Source organism: Neolamprologus brichardi, chromosome 6 (genome assembly GCF_056152115.1).
Source record: "Neolamprologus brichardi isolate AB-2024 chromosome 6, ASM5615211v1, whole genome shotgun sequence".
NCBI classification, from domain to species: Eukaryota; Metazoa; Chordata; class Actinopteri; order Cichliformes; family Cichlidae; genus Neolamprologus; species Neolamprologus brichardi.
Window position 1 is genome coordinate 23,825,709 of NC_142109.1, and position 21,478 is coordinate 23,847,186.

Below are 21,478 nucleotides of genomic sequence, written 5' to 3' on the forward strand. Positions count from 1 at the left end.
GATTTACTGGAAAACGCAGTTACACAGTAATATGTGTATTTATCAGTTCAATGATTTTCCGCCATTGAAGCAGGATTTCCACCAATTGGAGGGAAGTGCACGTGCATCTGCGTCTGCTGAACAGCCAACAGGAAATCAGTCCCTCTGAAATAGGCACCTGATTGGCTAAAACCTTTCCTAGCCCAGTATGCGGAAATGTTCGATAGTGTTTGTTTTTTTGGTTAAAGGTACCCGAACCCAAACGGTTAATGCCAGCTGACGGTAAAAATAAAAACTAAAAGCCTACCCCACCTTTAGAGCATTAATCGGATCAGTAGTTTACTGTGCAACCCCTCATTTCTTTTATTTACGTAATTTCCTCAGAGATAAAGAAAGTATTCCGATTCTGCTTTTTTTTTTCTTCTTTTTTTGAAAGCAGAAAATATTTGCAGCAAAAATAGTTTGTGCAATTCTGAGCTCGAAAGTCAATATTTGGTACGAAGGTACAGCCTTCAGGAAGTAATCTTTAGTAATAATTCTCCGGGATTCTTAAAGTACATTCAAAATTCTTATTTGTTTTTGCCTTTTGTTGTCTTTGTGAGGTAACTTTTAGGCCCAGCACTTCTTTTGTCCTCCATTTGTCAAATTTATTTATAAAAATAAATTAGAATAAAATTAACTCTTTGGGAATCTTATTTAATGCCTGTCAGATTGTGCACTTTGCCCTTTTGTTGCTTCGTTTAAAATTTGAAAGACAATATGAAGAAACAACAGACCAATGTTCTCTAAGATAATTTTCAACACTGCATCAAATATGTAGATTTTCTGAAGGCCCTACCTGTGTCACCCCCTGTACGTATTCACTTAAGTCCTACTTAATAAGCAGGTTATTACATGACCAGAAAAACCATCACTTAAAAAAAAAAAAAAAAAAAAAAAAAATACAGCTACAACAATAGATAAAAACCACAGTAACAGCCATAATTCTATAAAACATAATGCTGTTAGGTCCAAACAGCACAGTTTTATTGCTCAGCTTTCTGCAAGGGTACAAGAAGTTTATAACTTTGCTTCTTTATTGTCTTTATGTACAGGTGTCAGTTACAAACTCACAGAGCAGCTGATGTTAAAAACTATGCAAACATATACTGTAATAATAAATACAAAAACAGGATTCAAAAGGAAACATGGTGCATTAAAAAAAAAAAGTTTTCTTTTTTGTACTGAATTCCACCAAAAATCATTAACTCGCTCACACACACACAGGAATTAAAGGGGAGAGGAGTCTGCCGAACACTAACTTGTTGTGGTTTTTAACCAGCTGATTTTTTTTAAGTGCACAATATCAACCAGAATCAGATTTAAGTTTTCACTTTTATATATCGCAGATGTTGCTCCAGAAGGTTAACAATCATCTGTAAAACTGTTCAGACTGTCTGATTAATTTGGCTGCTTAACAGGAGGGAGAGAGCATTTTTCCCCTCATCTGGAAGCACTCAGCCCCGACAGCTTTTGTACGGAAGACCAAACCGTCCGGAAAAAGCAAAGACGGCAACAAAGACCAGATGCGGACTTTGTGCACTGAACAAACATACTTGTGAGTCTATATATGTCATCTACATAAAGAAAAATACTTAGTCCAATAACTATTTGGTAAATAGAAGGAAGTGTTGGATTATAACTTGGAGTCCAAGTATGCATAATGTGTGCAAAAAACAAAAAAAACCCATAAACTTGTAATGCATTTTTCCAGTAAAATTATCAAAGATAAAAATCAATGAATATATCTGTAACTAGACAAAGACCACAATTTCAATGTACTCACTTTTATTTGTTTTGTCTCGTGATGAACAAAAATAGAAATAATTATTAAAAAAAAAAAGGTTTACGATGCGAGGGGTGTCTGCTAATAAACCACCGATGGCTGCAAGTAAATGCAGATTACATATAACAACAACAATAAAATAAAAAAAAAATAAAGAACATTTATTAGATTCTTTCCAAGTCAAAAAGTTTGCCAATAGGAAAATTTATGCAAATAAATAGCCTTTAATCTCAAGCATCCGTTCATGCAGTGTGTGGTTTTTGTTTGCCTGTTTTCTTTTTGGATGGATGGAGGCTTTGCTGACGGAGATGCTTCTCGCTGTTGCCTCTCTAGTATTTCAGTGACTTTTCATTTTGGTTAAACATTTTCACCATGTAGCACCCAGGAGCTCAGCAGCAGTCAAACTCCAGCATTTGCAGCTCTTAAGATATCAGGACACCCAACAGCACAGAAACAAAAAACAGAAAAACAATGAATGTCGCCAAACAGATCGCTCCTGTACGTGTGAAATCACACCGCTGTCTGTGCTACCAGACCTCCAGAGCAGCAACTGTGGTCTCCTGTGACAACGTATGTTTGTTAAGAAGTGACGGTGAAAGACCACAAGAAAACGTCACTTTAAACTGCTAGGTTTACACTAATAAAGGTTTAAAGAAAGGGCCCCCGTATACAGTTATATCCCCTCCTCACATACTAGCCTAATGTAAAATTAAAAAAAAAAAAAATTAAAAAATAAAGGACAACTTCACCTGAGAATGCAAAGAGGTCTGTGACAGACATCAACATGCTTGCATTTAAACTGAACAGAAAGAACAAGCAACAATATACAAAATAGCTATGTATTTGTACATATATACTTAAAAATTACAGGTGTATAAGATACTTTTTACTCTGACTATTTCAAATGTAGTTGTATAGCAAATGAAACGCAATATATTTCAATCTAATGTGAAGAAAGCACTCCTGCCATTACCGCTCAGTTTGTAAAGTGCTCTAAAGTGACGCGAGAACGAGAGAGAGAGAGAGAGAGAGGAATACTTCTGCCTGTTTAAACGGATGATGTGACCGATAACGAGCAACTGCCCTCAACAGCTTTTCGCCGAGCCTCATCCCGTGGACAGATGTGCTCTTTTCACATATGCTTTGACATTAAGTGGGCTGAGGCAAGCTTGTCCGGACAAAAAAAAAAAACAGCTGAAAGAAATAGGCATGCTGCTGGAGACAAATATGTGAACGAGAGCAGGGAGAAAAAGAAAGGTGAACCGGAGATGAAGGGCGACTGCGACATGGCTACTTTTCCTTGTACACATGCAGAAACACACAGACAAGCATCATTACACGACTGCAGCGGTTTACGGAGAAAACATGATTGAGAATCCTTCACCGCCAGAGTTCGACCCTCGAAAACGCCACGAAACACGAGGACCAATGCCCAAATCATCTGTGACAAGTTCCACTTCAAAATGACACGAAATGACCTAACAGGTACAAAATTACTGCTGGTGTGAAAAATCAAACTAATTATGGCCCACAGATGATCTTTTCTGACTCTACTAACTGCCTAAATTATGACCTTTAGCATTTTGAAATGAAACCCTATCGATATCGAAGCAGGACATCGAGGTAGGATGAAGTCATGGCACTCCTACGAGATCAGGAGCACCAGCTCCACGAGGATCGGAAGGTGTTATATATGCTAAGGTTAAGATGGCTACTATGGTTAAAAAAAAAAAAAAAAATGTATATGGCTACCTGCAGTATTAAAGATTCAGTAGCATGACATGCATCAGTCAGTAAAAACGGCAAATCAAAGAAACAAAGAATAATGGTTGCTAAATGTCTGGGGGGAATTTTCTAAGATGCTGACGATGACAGAGGGAGGACTCTATAGCAGCTGGTCAAACGCATCGATAAGGGAAGAGTGTGGACCGTGGTGGTGAGAGAGGAGGAAGACTGTAGGCTGGACACGCGCATCAGGCTCCAAGCGAACCTGTTGGCGCGTCACAGTGTCAGAAATAGTCACTATAGTCCTGCACAGTTACACTCGTTCATACACAAAGACACTCTACAAGATGGCTCTCATTCCACTGCGAAGCCACACGTCTCCTCGATTGCCGTCAGTAGCTTGTCGTACAGTTTATCATAGCTCTCATAGGGCGGAATGTCGATCCGGTTAAAGCTGGAGAAAGAGGAAAAACAAAAGAGGATTTTGACATGTGCTGTGAAAAAGGATCATATTCTACTCCAAAAATATTTAAGTTTTTGTTCCTGTTAAATGTGTAACACATGGATCAGTCCTGGAGATACACGTCACACATACCAGGTATGGGCTTTGGGCAAGTTATTGGTGTTGGCATCAATCTGATGAATGGTGAAGAGTCTGGGGCCTGCAGCGCCTGCAATCAGAGCACGAACAGGATCCATCACCAACATAAAAGTGAACTTGTTATGCTGGTGAAGGTACAAATACTGCAATGTATGTAAAAGTAATCCCTGTGAGCAAAAGCTCTGGATTTAGACCGTTACAAACACCTAATTTTGTAATTTTCCCCACAACTCTTAGATAACAAAAAACTGATAACCTGATAATGGCCATGGCAGGCACAACGATTTGGCAGCAAATACAGTCGCTACTCCCACCTGCTGTGCAAACCTTTTTGTGAGAGTCAGCCAATCAGAAGAAAGTTGGCTTAAATTAAGAGGAGGTTTGTTTTAGACAGCAGATGAAGACAAATAATGATCTAAGAGTACAAGAAGATGTAAATATATGAAGCTGCACATGAACATGAAGTCCTACTCACTTTTTAATTTCAAAGAAAACTGAAGGAATTGCCCATTTGTTATATGGAGGGAAAGCATAACCAATATTTAAAAGTGGGGTTCTACCTTTTTGTGGGTTCACAAAATAATTTAGAGCTGCAGGCAGAGGCCTGCTGGGAACACACACACAGACACACACACACAAAGTCGGGTTAAGTACCCTGTAAAGCCTTGAAGCCTTGCAGCGGGACTCTAGATGAGCCAGTAACAAACTGCAGTAATCGGGCCCTCCTCTCCTCGTCAAACGACTCCACGGCTTTCCAAAACCACTTGACGATGTTGGTGTCAGGGGTGCAATGCTTCAGACGGGTGTTTGACTTCCAGTCGGCGATGTCTATCTTTCCCAGGCCGCACACAATCAGCTGAAAGAAGAGACACTTTTACATCATCCTGGAATTTGTTACAATACCTGAGTGGGCATAGAACCCATCAATATAAATGAAACATGACGATCTTTATGTTTTACAAGAGGTGCTGCTGTCATCTAATGTACCTCTAGTTCCTTCTCATCAAAAGATTTGAGCAGATGTTGTGGGATAACCTCATTGAAGCCTTTCTGCAGGGCCAGAAACTGAGCCTCAATGCCATGAAGGAAACGCCAGTTCACATACAACCTGCATAGAGCATGAGAGAGCAGAGGAAACAGAGGGCTATCATCCGACAATGATGCAAAGAAGTGTAAATACGGAGAGCTTGCATGGGCTCAAATTAAACTCTGCTACATGCTGCACATTGTTGTCTTTGGGTTTCTTTTAGTCCATACCTCACATATTCTTTTTTGGTGTCTTCTGTCACAGAGATACTCTTCCCGTTGGGTTTGAGTTCATGTGGGATGATTTCTCCGTAAGCATTGTGCTCCACACAGAAAGTGTGGTCCAGGACACCAGTGATGTCATTGTCCCTGAGCAGACAGGGAGACAGAAAATACAGGATGTAGAGTGATAAGTACAAGCTCATTGATTCTGATTTCTTTTACTTTGAGTATTTGTTCCACAGTCACTAAATTAAGAGAATTATACTCCCAGGGTGCTTTGTCGGGGCCATTTGTTATGTCATGTTAATGTAAAGGTTTTTGTTTTTTGTTTTGGGCTTTTTTGGGGGGGGGGGCTGGTTCTCCAGTGTTCACCTTTACATGATGATGTCTGAGTAAGAAACAGAACCAACTGCATCACCAAAACAAAGCTGTTTACCATTAATCAGGCTAAAACAGAGGCACACAAGCCAACAATTTTTAAAAGCTGCAGATGAATGAGTAAAATAGGCTGTTCGTTTTTGATGTCGGATGTTGCGCTTATGTGGCAGCAGGGGGCAGTGCAGTCATAAGAAATGGTTTGGTTGAGGACAAAACGATCAGGTTTTTGTGGGTATCTGAATAAGCGGTGCTCTGAGCTCTGTTTTAATTCATTTTAGTTTATGCAGACATGTTCCCCCCCTGCATGCGTGAAACACCTGAAAGAAAAAGTCTATACTATGCTTTCAACTTTGTGTTGTCAGCATTTAGAAAACAGATTAAAAGAATGATGTGAAAACAACAGGACTCACAAAATCCAGACGAGGCTGTTGTGTAGGTCCGGATCGACGGATTCCATATCATCCAGCGTGATCGGTTTTCCTAGCAGCTGTTTGTAGAAGGGCAGAGTGAAGCCTCCGTCAATGTAGTGGCCGTGAAACACTGCCATGCCCATGATGCGACCCACAAAGTGGAAGTATGACAGGTGCTCCTGCAGATTAAAACACAGAACAGTAATAAATTGAGGTTTCTTCCATAGCTTATCATATTCAGCTCAACATTAAGCTGAAGCCAATGGTGAAAACTAGTTCACTAGTTCAAGGCTTACAGAATTGAAGCTTGATCATTTAAAGGTGAAGTTGTTCTACCTACCAACCCTACTTCATGTTTTTGCCTGCAGCAATTAGCCGTTTACATACATTATCATATGTCTTATCAAATATTATGACTATTAAACCAAAGAATTCCTACTGGGTTGACAGCAGAGTCCGGGTTAATCTGTAGAGTGTAGATATCATCTCTAGAGTACTGGAACAGGCCGTAGTAAGGGTTCAGCATCTCGTGGGACAGCAGGTACAACCACTCCCTAACACAAATACGGGTTCAGTGTGAAAATGTAATACAAAATAACACTAACAAGCATAAATCAACGTTTAATGATATTTAAAGTACAGGAAAATAAAACGCATGGGACATGTTACCTTGCTACCCCACCATAATCCAGCCCCTCTTCTCCTCTAAACTTGATCATGAGTCTCTTCCAAAGATCTTTCGGCCGCATCTTCATCACCTGCCGGTACGACTCCTATGAATCAGCAAATTTAACATGCAGGTCAGTAAAAGACGACACCCTTCAGTATCACATTTCTATGCAATACGACTTAAACAGTGGCACTGCTATCTTTGCTGAATGGAAATACACCAACTTTGCAACTTTGGTTGGGTAGGTGTATTACCTGCTGTGCAAACACACCAAAGACTGTAAAGGAAACCATCTCACACCTTCAGAGAGTCGTGATGTGTGAAATAAATCAGAACAACCAGTACAGTTTGTCACTGTGCCAAGCGCTCTCAAACTCCACGGTCAAAGTTGAATAAGTTTGGCCACCATCAGTGAATTTTACCTATTAATGAAAACTACCCGACCTGGTAATATAAACGGAAGGAAGAAAGTTGATCATTTGTGTTTGAATTCAGTAAATTACAACAACACAGGTTTGTGTCTGTATGTGTCCTTTTTGTTTACAGGTTTCTATTCAAACAGGTTGGGTGTGTGTTTTAACAGGCAGGTAGCTTGCTGTAAACGTCGCCTTCCTCTTAGGGCTTCATAGTTTTGGTGATGAGGAAATGAGCAAAACTATTACAGAATATTTTGCTGGACTCCCACTCCAAGTTTTCGAAACTTCAAAGCTCTGCAGTCCTGAGTCAAAGTTTCTATAATCAGACCAGACATGAGAATATTCATTCATGTGCAGCCTAAAATACTACAGAATTACTGCCATCATTAAATACTACTATTAAGATATTGCTTTAAAACAAACAAAAACCCAAATTCTCATCATCACACAGATCCTGTACAATTACAAAAAGGTTTTGCTTATCAAGATCTGTCCTCTAACACAAGTCCAGACGCTCAAAGGCCACCCTGCAGTAAACAATCTCCTGCCACAGCAACGGCACTGCCGCAGCTGTGAAAACATGACAGATCTAGGCTGCACTGAGTCAGCTGCAAGATTCAATTCATCACAAACACTTTAGTTGTGTAAACTGAAGTTTTGGAGTTTTAAAAAGGTGCAGCTGATGTCTGATGAACCACACAGCCAGCACGTGGGAAACAAATGAAACTAGCCCTCCGACTACAGAATGTTAGTGAGCAAAAGGATTTGTGTACAAAGTCACCAAAACATTACTGAGGGACATCAGAGAAACTCAGTTAAAGATCATTATTTAGCTAAACATTGAGTATGACAGAAAAAAGACCCCTCCACCTCTGAAAGGTGCTAAAATGAAGCCAAAAAATCTGAAACAAAAATAGCAGACCACAGTAAACAGTTTTACGAGTAACATTAAGTAAACTGGTTGATTACTTTGGCCTGCCTCATTGTAGTTTGGGTCTGTACAGCATCAGTGAGGAGACGCCCGTGTCTCCATGAGAAGATAAGAAACCGTCCATGGAAGGGAGCAGAGTTTATTAACTTCAGAGGATTATTTATTTTTCTTCTATATCAAGATCTACTCTAATCTACTCTACCAGTATCTGTCATGTCAGGCTTGTAATCAGAGTTGCGGTGAGTTAGCAGTACATGAGCCTACATGCAGAGCTGTAGTAAGCAACTTTTTCTGTTGACTTTTCTGTTTTCGGTTAAGTGAGATTGACATTCGTTTTAAATAATCAAACAGGTGCAATGAAATATCAGCTTGTGGTGCAAAACGAGTGTAACGAGGTGTCACCGTCACTGCAACGCTGCACGAAAACCTCCAGTAGATCTGCACTTCAGGTTTTCACACTTTCTCAGACGTTCTTCCTAAGCCGTCACATCAAAGGGAAATGAAGTCATATTCTTCATCGCGCAGCTTGGAGTAATGAAGTTACGTCTAGCTACAAACACTTGCCACTGCTGCCTGAGCTCCTTTCCACACCCCCTCCCCATTACTCTTCAGCTGCTGAAATCATCCAGAAAGAATGCCTCTGCCTTGGTAGAACAAATGTTTGGGAGAGCACGAACGAGAGGCAGAGGAGGAGAAAAAAAAAAAGGAACATAGAAATAGTTTTTTTGTGGTGTTGTGAAGGCCATTCTGTTCTGCTTTTCCCTGGAAATCATAAAGTAGCTCTCAGTACTGGTTCTGTGCTGTAATGGGCTATTTCTGATGCACATCGTAAATAGGGTGAAAAGAATTCCAGTAAAAATGCAAAGATTTGGGGTTTGTGAGCATTATGTTATTGTTTTAATGCGTGGGCAGCAGTCATATGATGCTTTCAGTGCCACGTGATTAATTAACCATGAATTTGTATGTGTGTAAATTCTTAGTTATTAGGTTTAATTTGTATACACATGTTTGTGGCTGCGTTCAGATGTCCTTCAGATGTTTTCTGTTATTGTTTGCATTACACAAAAGTTTTAGGTTGGAATGCCAGGTTTATAAATATGACAACTATTCTTAGATAAAACATTTGTAGTCATGCAGTTCATCAATGCAGTTCATGGAAATAAAGGTTCAGACTGTTCACTACCTCTGAACACAAAGAAGCGTGGTGTTTGTGTTCATTTTGCATTCTAAGAAGCATGAAGGTTATGAAAAGCTTCAGACCACCTGACCGTGTGTTTTTCCTTGCGTGAAAATGATTCTGCTTTATTCCTTACCTCAAAGATCTCCTCACGGCTGACCTCAATGCGGCAATGGCCGGCCTGGGGTTGGTGCTGAGAAAGCTCCTGCCGCAGAATCTTCAGCTTCTGCACCAGGTCTCTCTTGTACTTGGGAACCGTCAGGCACTCTGCCTCTTCTGGTAACTGGGCTGGGGACAGGGCTTGCTGAGGGCCACCAGGAGCAACCTGTTCCTTTAACTGAATCGGATGGCTGAAGGAGGTGAGATGATCAGTAGAGAACAGAGGAAAGGGAGAAGAACATGGGAATAGATGGAGGGAGGGCATGAAAGAAAAGCAGGGGGAAAAGAAAAGAACAGCAGTTTGTCAGTATGACCCATCAGTTACTTTAAAATGTTTGTCCTTAGATGTTCTTTCCTGAAAGCAAATTACTATTGTGTGATTGTTTATACAAAGACAGAGGAGATATGTCCGGTAGGGAATTCCCTAACTCCGCCATCCACTAACCACAGGACCAGGGAGTTTTGTAAGAAATTCCCTCTGAAGCCCTCACCCGCTTCACTGGTCTTAAAGCAAAGAGTGCTAAACAGAGCTCTAAGCTCTGAGCAAATCTAATCCAGACCTGTGGACAGGCTGAACCTTTGCCCAGACATTTGGTAAATATCACCACCAGGAAAGAGAGTGAGGGAGATAAACCCTGAGTAAGCAGAGAGACACAAACGGGGGGGGGTACGAAAATTTAGACAGGACAGTAGTGTAAGAGTAGCTGGCGCCTCCGGCGAGCTCAACTGGACCGATAAGTTGATCTGTTCTTTTCCTCTTCATGTCAAACTTGACCTACTGTTTTGAAAAACACTCCATCCCACAAATCTTTACTTCCTGTTTTAAAGCTAGAGAGGTCCGTGGTTCCCAGTAGGTATCACTGCCCACCAACAAGCACAAACAGAGCTTTCATCTAGCCCGCGGAGCTGCCCTCCCTTTCCATGCAGTTCCAGCTAAATTCGTTTTGCTAGATGTCCATAGACCTGGAGCTACAGATATGGATCATATGTAAATATCTTCACATTTAGGGGAGGAAACAAACACTTTTAGAAAAACTTTCTCTGTAGAGAAAGAAAAACAGAGCGGTTACAGGACTATTCATCATCAACTTCTAGGACAACATTTCAAAGAAGAAAAAGGAGGGTGAAGGGAACAAGGAGCGGGTGATCTTGGAGGCGGTGGAGGAAGAGATTTCAGCTGTTGCTGTAGCAGCAGGTGAATCAGGATGTGAAAGTACCACTGCTTCATCTCCAAACTCAGGCTCAGAGCAGGAGTCTTTAGCTCTCTAGTCTATCTGAGCGGTTCTCAATTGTGTGTATCAAAACAACCTCACTTTAATTCTAAAACACAGCAACTGATGTGCTTAAATAACTGCTTACATCCACACAGAGTGTCAACAGAGTTTGCTAACTATGAGACTATCAACATATCATTTTGTTTAAACAAACAAAAAAACCCATTGAGGCCCTTATTTTTCTCCTCTTGTTTAACTTCTTCCGCCAACTTAATTATTAGAATTTTTTAAAGCCAACCGCTAAAGTCCCATCTAGTTTTGCTCTGAATTTAGATGGAAGCCTTAAAAAAAAAAATAAAAAAAAATCATAGTTTCATGATCCTGATAGCATCTCTGGTCGAAACTGACTGGCCATTTTGTCGTTTTCTTACTTGAACTAACACTCTAAATAGATTTTTTCACTATTGTCCGTTTCTCTCAATGTGTGTGTGTTTTTTTTTTGTCCTAACACAAAATAGAAAACTCCCCTTTTCCAAAATGCAGTTAACTATAATTCCAATTAATGCATTCAGTTCATGTTTGTGCGGCAGCCTTGCATTTTTTTTAGACAACAAGGTCTATTGTGAAGAAGGTGGAATTTGACACTGAGGCACTTAAATGCTGACCTTCATCTTATTTTGCCCCCTTCGTTTTCAGAGCTTCTATGTTCTAAGAAATATTTAGATACAGCCTATGGAACGTGAGCCATGGTGAGGATTCATGTTCTAACTTCCTCCAGCCCTCACTGTGGTTTTGGTGGTGAGATGCCTGGGTGGGCCTCGTAAAAACAAACTCCATCTCTCCCTTGAGCAGGGCAGCAGCCCTCATTTTCCTGCGAGGAGACATGCAGGCAGCAGACGACTGCTTTAAAAGAAGCTACTGTCCTCTGCTGGGAGTGTCAAAGCTGCTGTTGACTAAACAAAGACAGCAAACCAAGCGGCATGAATTGAAACATAAAAGAATGAGAAAGAGAGGCCTTCCAATGCAGCATCACATATCCACCCACTTATTCCAACACTTAGTGTACACTTGGGTTGTTGGGATCAGTGGGTTGAAAAAGACCCGTCTATCTATGAGGGCTTTCCAAGCTAAACGGGTACAGTGTTTCACCAGCCTATCCCTGTATAATCAACTCAGCTGCTATTTATTTTATTGGCAGGCGCTGGGGCTCCTAGCATGTCAAAGAAAGGGTAAGACTGCAGTACAGCAGTCTTGAAAACCACTTTTAGGAAGGAGGAGGGGAAGAAAAGATGCCTTAAAACAAAACTGAATGAGTTGCTTTTGGCTGGAGGACTCAAGAACCATATAATAAAGCGTAATTTCAGCGCACTTTTTCTTCTGAGGGCACAGTGCAATTAAAAATACGTTTCGACATAGTTCACTGTCTCAAGTTCCCAAATGGGACAAACTCTGCATATTTGATGGTAAATATAGAAAATACAAGCACAGCAAAACTGAAAATCTTTCCCTGAGCCAAAAAAGAGAAATAGTTCTTACTGATGTGACAACTGTGAAATATGAGGAGTGGGGAGAAATCTAAACTTTCAAATTCAATCTAAAAGACACAGGATTGTGATATTGTTATTCCATGCTAGAGGGAACAGGAAAAAGAGGCTGTAAAGGTCAAGAAATTAAGACGCAAACATTTGCACGAACTGGATGACCCACACCTGAACCGGCAGAGTCATGATAGCCTTCTATCCTCTCTTGCAGGCTGTGTGCAGAGCTGCACGTCTCAGTGTGAGAAAGTTTACTTGCTGCTTTTTACACTACAGCTTGCACAGGTGGGATATAATGAATGGTGACTAAGTGTAGTAGTGTTAAAGCCACATGAACACACCCACTCTGACCCCCACCCAGCCCACAGAATCAAAGGGCCCTTTAATAGTGGGGCTATCAGGCTGGTGCCATGCTCCTTACACTTAAAATGCATAAGAGAACAGAAAGAGCGGGGACAAATGTCACTGTCGTGCGTCTTGCCAGTGAACCGTGACCTTTGACATTCTTTCTAATTTTAAAATTAGAGAACTTCTGCCTTCTCTAAAAGCAGATGCATTACAGGAAATAAGCACTAGACAAACTGTGGATAGCCTGATGATGGAAATATTCCGTGTATGAAGACATTTTCTAAAAATAAAGGATTAACATCATTTTCCATTTCTGATCATTATGTGATTTCTGATTTAATTAGAATCTTCAGCATCCCATGGATACTAATGCCTAGCTAAAACTGGCAGAAGTTACACTGTATATATTTGTTAAGATGGATTTTTTTTTTCTTTTTAAATTTTAGGCTTTAATCCATGTAGTCTTTTCTGTTTGCTCTTATACTAAAGGTTCCCTTTCAGGTGGCAATCACTGCACTGGTGAATCATGTCAGGTTTAGAAAGTACAGTAGAAAAAGTCAAAATCCCCACAGCCAAGTAATTTCCATTTAGCTCTACAGGTTATTATACTAAATATAATCATAACTTCACAAAACATCAATGCAAATGTTGATATAAATGTCATCAAGATTTACTGCTTGGTTGGGAAAATACCTGCTGATGCCCAGCAAGGCCCAATCCAGCGCCACCTAAAAATACCTTCAAGCAAACACTGATGTAATTTTTCAGACATACTCTATGAGTGGGTGCAAAGCAGGAAGCTAAGTATGCGAGAGACGGTGTGGCAGACCACAGTAATGCAGCCGTGTCTGACTGTCTGACTATTCGAGCCCTGCATCAGCTGAGGTCAAAGGCAACAGGGCTGTGAGTCTTATTTAAATGAAGTGTATAGGATTACAGTTTGCATCCCAAATCTGTTCCATGCATCTAATACTGCAGACTAAACATGCTGTTATTACAGAGAGGAGGAATCTGAATCATGAAATAACAGAAAGAGTGCAGAAATGTGAGGTACTCTAGCTAGAGCAAGCTTCCAGCCAGCGGTTTTTTGTCACTGGAGTTAAAAATCAAGAAAATTATTGTCTGCCACATCACATAATTTTTTCGGCTGCTGTTTACGACATTGCGGCCTGAAGCACCAAAGGCTGAGCTGAGGTCAAGGATAATAAAAATGGAGCACATGTCTGCATTAGCTGCAGTGCAGTGAGTCAAAAAGAACATGAAATTTTTTAAAGAGCTTCAGGATCGATAGAAAGATTTTTTTTTTTTTTGGAAAGATCATCAATGTTTGATGGCGTGAAGTGGGCCGTAAATCTGTCAGAGACAAGGAGTTGACTGAGTTTATATTTGTTCCATATCTAATCTGCCTTCCTCGGTGTCTTTTTAAAAAAAAGTCATCTTTTTTTTTTTTCCACTATAGTCAGAATCTCTTCATTGTTTTTTAAGGGGCCAAGAATTTCATTCTGTGTCTGTGTGACAGAAAATTACAGGAACATTAATTGTGGTAGTGGAAGGAAACACAAACAACAACTGCTTTTCTTTCCCAATATGCACGCAAAATTTTCTGTTGTGCTCTCTCCTCCTGTGGTATGCATACTTTTGTTAAAACCCACGGACTCTCACTGAAATCAATTCTTGCTGCTCTGAAATGGAGTTTCATGCTGTACTTAAGTGCGTGCTTGTATGTTATAGACCTAGGAAGTAGGAGGAAAAGTTTTTTTTAAAAAAAAAAAGGTATCTGATCTCAACTTGGCTGATCTCTCTTTCGAGGTCATCTTGTGCATGACTGGATGACTTTTTTAGATGTCTCAGTGGAAGTCACTTTCTGTCACCTTACACTTGCACTTCTGTAATGTGAGCTGGATCTCCTCCAGAGTGTCAAAAAGATTCTTCAACTTTAATTTTATTTAGTGGAAGTGGAAAAGCTTACTGGGAGCCAAGTGTTATGAGTGGGACAGGTGGTGGGGCAAATATTTTGTTGGTGTGTTCTCAGTGTGCTCGATGTTTGTGAGAGTAATGTATTCAGTATATTTTGAATTAATTAATATATGATGCTTTTTACAACTACATGAATGTACTATTGCTGTGTGATTTATTACTATTACTGAAGATTACTCACCATACCAACACCAACTAGATGTTTAAATCTTAATATAAAATGAGTAACAGTAGAGTGGACATTAGGTAAGGCTGCACTTTTTGCAGCGATCCCGTATAGAAAACTATTCCGCGCGTATATAAAACAGGTCCGCGGCTCCGAACCGTAGTAAAGGGACCTCTGGCTAATATGTCGGGTTCTGTGTCGGGCTTGTAGCCGAAAACTAGCTTTTCTTTGTTGTCTGTGTCAACTTTGCTAGCGAGAGACAGAGAGAGGAGTTGAAAGGCTGCTCCAACGGAACTTATTGTTTCGGAGGAAAACATGAACACGGTGTACAGTCGAGTCTTAATAGCTTACTTACTTACTTAGCTGGGCTCGTCAGACACTCTTTTAGCTGCAGTGGTTATTATTATATTTACATGCTTCCAGCTCCCGTTTCTGCTCGATGACAGCGCGTACTTTTCGACTCTCTCCTTTCTTCCTCCCTCGTGTTCACAGACACATAACGGGTATGGCAGTCCATTCTCCCTGCAGCACGGACTACACTGCCCATGAGGCTACATTCTTTAGGGTGATGCCTGTAACACTCTCCCTATTGCCTTCATATTAAATAATTTTTGAATAATCATTTTTAAAAATATTTCTTCACGTCATTATGTGGGCCAGAAATAGAGGTGACATGGGCCACGAGATTGAGACACAGGCATTAGAGCCTCTTAATGTGTGTTTTGTTTGAGTGGAATTATCAAAAATAGAGAGGAGGGCATAACCTAACATATGAGTCAGTTTTAGATTTAATCATAAATCGTACAGTTCAAGTCATCATACTGGGACTTCCAGGGAGAGATCAAAACAAGCAGCTGCACTGGAAGCTGTCTGGGTATACACAGAAAGATAGCCTGAAGAGGAAGAGATCAGCCAACTTTAAATTAGGTATTTTCATAATACCTTAAATGCAGTTTGGGGGCTAAATATTCTGTAGTAGATAATATCCAGCAATACTGTTTGGAAATAACAGTGAAGCTTGGCCCTTTCTCTGCCAAGAGTGTGTGAAAGACAAGAGGCGCTTGGTGACTTCTGACTTGCTGCTGACCAGAATTCGCTAAAATAAAAAAAGCAAATCAAAGTAGATGTCACTGCATACGGATCATGAGTGATGACTGAAACAGGTTGCTTTTCAGTTTACAGATTTTCCAAAGAAAATGCTACATATTATATCTTTAAATCCTGACAGCGATAAAGAAACAGGTCCTGGTATGAAGTCAGCAGAAAAATCAGACACCTTTTCAGGACAGAAACGTTCAAGGTGGAAGCACAAAGGGGATTAAAAGCAAAATACACAACAAGGAGGAGGAGATGTAGAACAAAAACGGTGGTAGTGGTTTGACTGGTTGTTCTACTAGTGTTTACATACCGGCTTAGTAGACAGAAACTTAACGAGGCTGATACTTCCAAATGTTTCGACGAATCTGCTTCACTCGTGCAATATGTGTAAACAGCCTGGTGTGGCATTCGTGCACGTGCCTATGCAGCCTCTGTATTACTGCCTGCTGTTGTTTGTGTCACAGTTCAGCCTCTCACCCAGTAAGAAGTTCAACATTTATCACCACTAAGAAAATGTTGTGTTTCAGTGCCAAAAGTAGAAAAGTGACTAATACTGAACACATTACAATTTTGAAGAAAAATAAATAAAATTAAATAAAACACTGATTTTGAAGTGCGTTTACTTTTTCCTGCCACGGTGACTTTTCTACTTGAGTACATCAGGGTAGTAATTAAAAGCAATGTTGCCAGTTTTTGGTTATGGTCAGACATAAAGGAGCAGCTTTAAGGCAGCAGATACTATCTGAGCTGAAATTGTTTTTACAACTGTGCAGTTTTACATATGCGAGGTATACCACTGGACCATCACACGCCAAAGTTTTAAAGCCCAATTAGCCAATATTCGACTAGGCTCTCTAAACTTTCCCCCCCTCTGTAATTGTACCTAATAAAAATGCAAATAAAGAGAGCAAGTGCTTACTTTTACATACAATAACATATTCGGATATTACACATACACCTCATCATATTTCAGCAGAGCAGAACATTGCCCTTGCTGTGACACAAAATTGCAAACTGACTGTCTTTCAATTTTATTTTCATTAATATTGTGCGCATCACTGCAAAAGCTGCAGTACAAATGACAGCTTATTAACTTTTCAAAGCTCTAAAATGTTGTCTGGACTCAAATCTCACCTAATAAGGAGTCAGACAAGCGGTTAACGATGCTGACTGTGGATAACATAACTGAGCTTCAAATCACAACCAGAGGCTGTTCTGACACATATGGATACTATTTGACCAAATGACCAGATGTTGATTTCCCAAACATGTCTATCGTGCCAGCCGCTATTATTGCAAGAGGTTTTGACTAAGATTTTCTACCAAAAAAGCAAAGACGGAAAAATCCCTACATCTCTCTGTATGCTCCTCTTGTTCTAATAATCCCCACTGCACACGCTGAAAGTCGTAAGTAAAGTAAAGAGACCTCCCTGACAGCCAAAATACTTCCTAAAATTTAGTCTGTCGTGTCTACAAAAATACCACAGACAATTTTGGTGTAATTTTCACTAAATTATGCGTCCAGCCTGCATCTTCTGTTGAAGAATAAAAGACCTTGTGCTAAGCTAGCAGCTGCTTTGCTAACATGTGTTTAGTATTTTCATGAGTGAGGTTTGGCTTCATTGGGTCAGCGTACTAAGAGCTGATCGTCCATGGAGGCAGGCTGCTGACAGACTAGACGAGCATAATGAAAGATGAACTGACAGTTCTCCGATACGGACAGCAGGCCAGAGAGTGTGTGTTTAAAACTTGCATGGCATCAAGTTGAAAGGTAACCTTGAGAAAAAAGATTCGCACATGTTTACAATAACACAAGCAGACATGCTCCCCCTTTGGATGGCATTTTCTCTCATAGTATTATAACAGTGCAAGTCTGTGTGTATATAGTATGAAAGCCTATGTGCCCTGTGGACAGTTTATCTGTACGTTGCAGATTATGTGCAAGCATATGAATGCTCATGTTTGTCTCTGTGCATGTCTGTGTTTTTGTGTGCATTTGTGGGTTACCTGAGGTTAGTGTTTTGGCTGTCCATGGCCACACGGGAACCATTTGGACTTGGGCTGCTGGAGAAAGCAGGAAAGAGGAAAAGACAGAAAGACAAAAGGGGGGAAACGAAGAAAATGACATAAAAGAGAAGGTGAATGGCAGAGAAGAGTATTGGAGCATTGAAAACATCAGGGGATGGGATTAAAAAAGGAACGGAGAAAGAGGACAGATGTGAAAAAGGACAGAATAAAGGACATAAAGAAAGAGAATGTAGGTAAGATCAAACAAGAAAAATGGTGTAAAACAATCCAAAAACATGGACAAAATAAAGAAAGCAAGAGTTTTAAGGTTATAAACAAAGAATAGGATAGAGTGTTAACATAAAAGAAAATAAAAACACGACAGAGGAAGTGATGAGGAGGAACAAAACAACAAAAAGAGTGAGTGAACCATATACATATTCATTGCTGGTGGATTTAACACTGTAAGCAAAACACATCCTCTCTTCTCTTGGTTACTCCATACACATGATGACAGGAGTACTGTTGATTTCTACTAACACAATGAGCAGGAAGCTTATTTTAAAAATATTAAGCCATTAATGTCCCTCTGCTTCAAATACAAAGATGTCAGAGAAAGCTAAAACAAACCTTAGCAGTGCAATAGGCACAGTGAGGTCAGCACTCAATGACGATGAAATGTTGGACTTCTTTTAGAAGAAGAAGAATATGAATGATGTCTTAAGTAATGAAAATATTTACTTTATTTTACAGTCATATCCTTGATCAGACTTCTCTGTTACTTTAATGGTTACCTGGTTTCCAAAAAGCTGAGGGTGCTTTACAGAAACTACCGTCAGTGAATTATGTGTTTCAGTCACCGCTACGCTCATTACTTTATGATTATAGAGGGACAGCTAATAAAAGGCTACAACAACTATATACCTGCATACTTCCAACATATCTAACTTCATTATTTGGCATCTGACAGTTGTATGGAAATGGCTGATTCTTATATTACAGAGTGAACAGTACACAATAAAAGCAAGCATTTGTCTGTGCATACCACCACAAACCCAAACAACAACCATGGGACTGCTCTCAAAACACTCTTGAACAATTGTTGTTAAACTCACTTGAGCACTAGATGCAGGTTAGCAGACAGCCGTGGGTCTGTGAACTGTGTTGTTCGATTGTTGTGGTCAACAAAGTAGACACGGCCGGTGGCAGTGTTTCTGATCTCCCAGCCGGGTGGCAGTGGGCCAAGCTCCTCACAGTTTACATTGCTTAAGTCCCTGAACAAAAAAAAAGAAGATTAAACTGTTACAACAACAATTTAAAATCATATTCTAAATTAAACTGTAAATTCACTCATGTTGCATTGATCAACCCTCTTTAATATAATTAACTGGATAGCACTGACACCACTAACTCGAGGTAAGATGAAAACGTTTCGCTACTATGATCATAAAAATTAAAAAAAACAATTACTTAAGTGCTGTTCCTTAATTACAACGTCATGTCATTAGGTAGCATACATATGCAGCTACAAGTGGTGAGAATGAAACTTTTACAGGATGCAATCTAAAAACAGGCAGTGCTGGTGCAGAGGTGTACGAGGAGACGACCTTGAAGGGGAGATGGGTCGTGCCACATACCTACTACAATTAATACACTACCAACTACAGTAAAACCAAATAACTGTTCATACAGAATTTTATATGAGGGACAATTTGTTGACATATTTGATGATAGTTGTGTTAAAGGGATAATAACCTGTTAACAATACTGTTGTTACCACTGAAATGATCATTTTGCCAAAGTCCTTGTTCTTATTTCTTGATTCTCCTTCTGTCTTGCAGAGTGACATTTCTGTTAGCAGAAACTAAAGTTGCGATCTGGGACAACGCTGTAGCCTGAGGAGCTTCTGTGCCTTTCCTTGTGTATGAATCCATTGTCCTTGTGTGAAGTGAGGACACATCACTCAGGCACAAAGCACATGCCTGGCTGCACTCATCGCAGATACTGGGTCATTTTAGCAGCTCTGTCCAAAATGACCAAACCCAGAGGTTTATGCTCTCAGTCGGATGCTATGTGAGCAGAAGCTACATCGAGGTGTAGCCAAAAACATAACGCAACAGAGCTGCTTGTAATCTTTGGGGAATTAAGCAGAGAACTGTTGAGAGTTGGTGAAAAAGCATGATTGAATGCAGAACCATTGGCTTATAGTTTGGTCAGTTCAACCCCCCCCAAAAAAAAAGAAAAAGAAAAAAAAAGAAATGCAAAAATGCATCCAAAAATGTTCTTCCAACTCCGCATCAGACCCAGGGGTTGTCCGTTTGGCTGACACTGACTTGAGTCTGAAATTTGACTAATAAGAGTGTTTTTGAACACGAAAAACAGCAACAAAGGAAGAAATAACATCTAATTCAACCAAGTCAACTCCAGTTTGCTCTTGTCAGTTTTGCAGTTTTGTGTCAGGTTTGATACTAGGAATCGAACAAAAAAGACAACACACTGATTTCAACACACATTGAAATCAGTGTGTTGTTAATTCCAGTACAATCATATATATTACACAACTGCATATGCCTTATCAAATAGGAATTGAAAAGGGTTTTTACAAGTAAAGGCACAATGAAGATAAAAAAAGAAATATATGAACACAAATGAGTTACCTGGGCACCCGGGGATCATGCCATGTGCTGACTCCAGTCTGTGTATGGAGGAAGTAAACTTGGCCCTGCTGAGTTGTTCTTTGTTCTGTAACAGAGAGGAGATTCATTTGTCAAAAAAGGCCAAAAAGAGCACAGAAAAAAGCTTGGGACTGTTTGTGGGACCGATGTTCTGTAGTCTACATGGGTATAAGCAAGGATAGGGAGTTTGTGTATTCTGGAGTAGGAGAAGTCTGTTTATAATTTATGTGACAGCCAAACTGCTGGGACACTGTTGACCTAAGAGTTTCTTAAGGTGTGTGCCAATGTAATCAATTAGTTCCTCTTCAGTCTCCAGTAGGCGTATCCCAAGGGGATGGGAAAAATAAAATGTGAGGGAAATGTATCAAAGACTTCCATGAATGTTTTTCCTTGTGGACAGTTTGCTGATGCATCCTAGTTGCCTTATTTCACTTAAAGGTTCGTGCGTGCTTTGAAAGTAATCCACCTCTGTTAACCTTCAGAAACAAAGGAAATGGAAAGTTAAATGCTTTCATTTCGCCAAACCCACTAATGCGTGTGTAAACAACCAGAAGAAATCAAAGGGGAGTGACACTCATTTGTAAGCTATCATTAGCTCATTGAATCTGTGGTTCCATCCAGCGCATAGATGAATGGAGAGCAACTGTGTGAATGTTGGCATAAAGTCAGTGCTGCAGTGGTGGGGTATTCATGTGTATATTCACCAGCTAATCCATTACTAACTCCCACTCCAACTTCCTACTGGCAAAACACATTCCCTCCCTCCCTCTTATTCTCTCTCACCACACCCAGCCAGTAGTTCAGAGGGTTCAGCTAAGGAAGAAAGCTCTTGAGTTGTTGGGCATCAGTGACTCACTTTGTCCAACCTCAGCCACTCTGTGGACACAGCAGGACCTTTCAAAGGGGGCACAGATCCAGTAGTGTCATTCTCAAGCA

The 21,478-nt window shown here is 40.2% G+C and overlaps 1 protein-coding gene across 2 annotated transcripts in view; it reads right to left on the bottom strand.

The window, feature by feature from the left end:
* Positions 1 to 963: 963 nt before the first annotated feature.
* LOC102780679 (E3 ubiquitin-protein ligase SMURF2-like) overlaps positions 964 to 21,478 on the bottom strand; it is a 64,685-nt gene continuing 44,170 nt past the window's right edge. The window contains exons 9-20 of one of the 2 annotated variants that reach the window (XM_006787511.3): positions 20,525 to 20,609; positions 18,983 to 19,141; positions 17,868 to 17,921; positions 9,497 to 9,710; positions 6,836 to 6,939; positions 6,606 to 6,720; positions 6,167 to 6,345; positions 5,388 to 5,525; positions 5,118 to 5,238; positions 4,785 to 4,986; positions 4,125 to 4,200; positions 964 to 3,983 (exon numbers count right to left, since the gene is read on the bottom strand). In XM_006787511.3, coding sequence (XP_006787574.1) covers positions 3,884 to 3,983; positions 4,125 to 4,200; positions 4,785 to 4,986; positions 5,118 to 5,238; positions 5,388 to 5,525; positions 6,167 to 6,345; positions 6,606 to 6,720; positions 6,836 to 6,939; positions 9,497 to 9,710; positions 17,868 to 17,921; positions 18,983 to 19,141; positions 20,525 to 20,609 — 1,547 coding nt within the window. In that variant the 3' untranslated portion in view covers positions 964 to 3,883. Of the gene's footprint in view, positions 3,984 to 4,124; positions 4,201 to 4,784; positions 4,987 to 5,117; positions 5,239 to 5,387; positions 5,526 to 6,166; positions 6,346 to 6,605; positions 6,721 to 6,835; positions 6,940 to 9,496; positions 9,711 to 17,867; positions 17,925 to 18,982; positions 19,142 to 20,524; positions 20,610 to 21,478 lie in introns of both variants that reach the window. The other variant, XM_006787510.3, reaches the window with a different exon arrangement.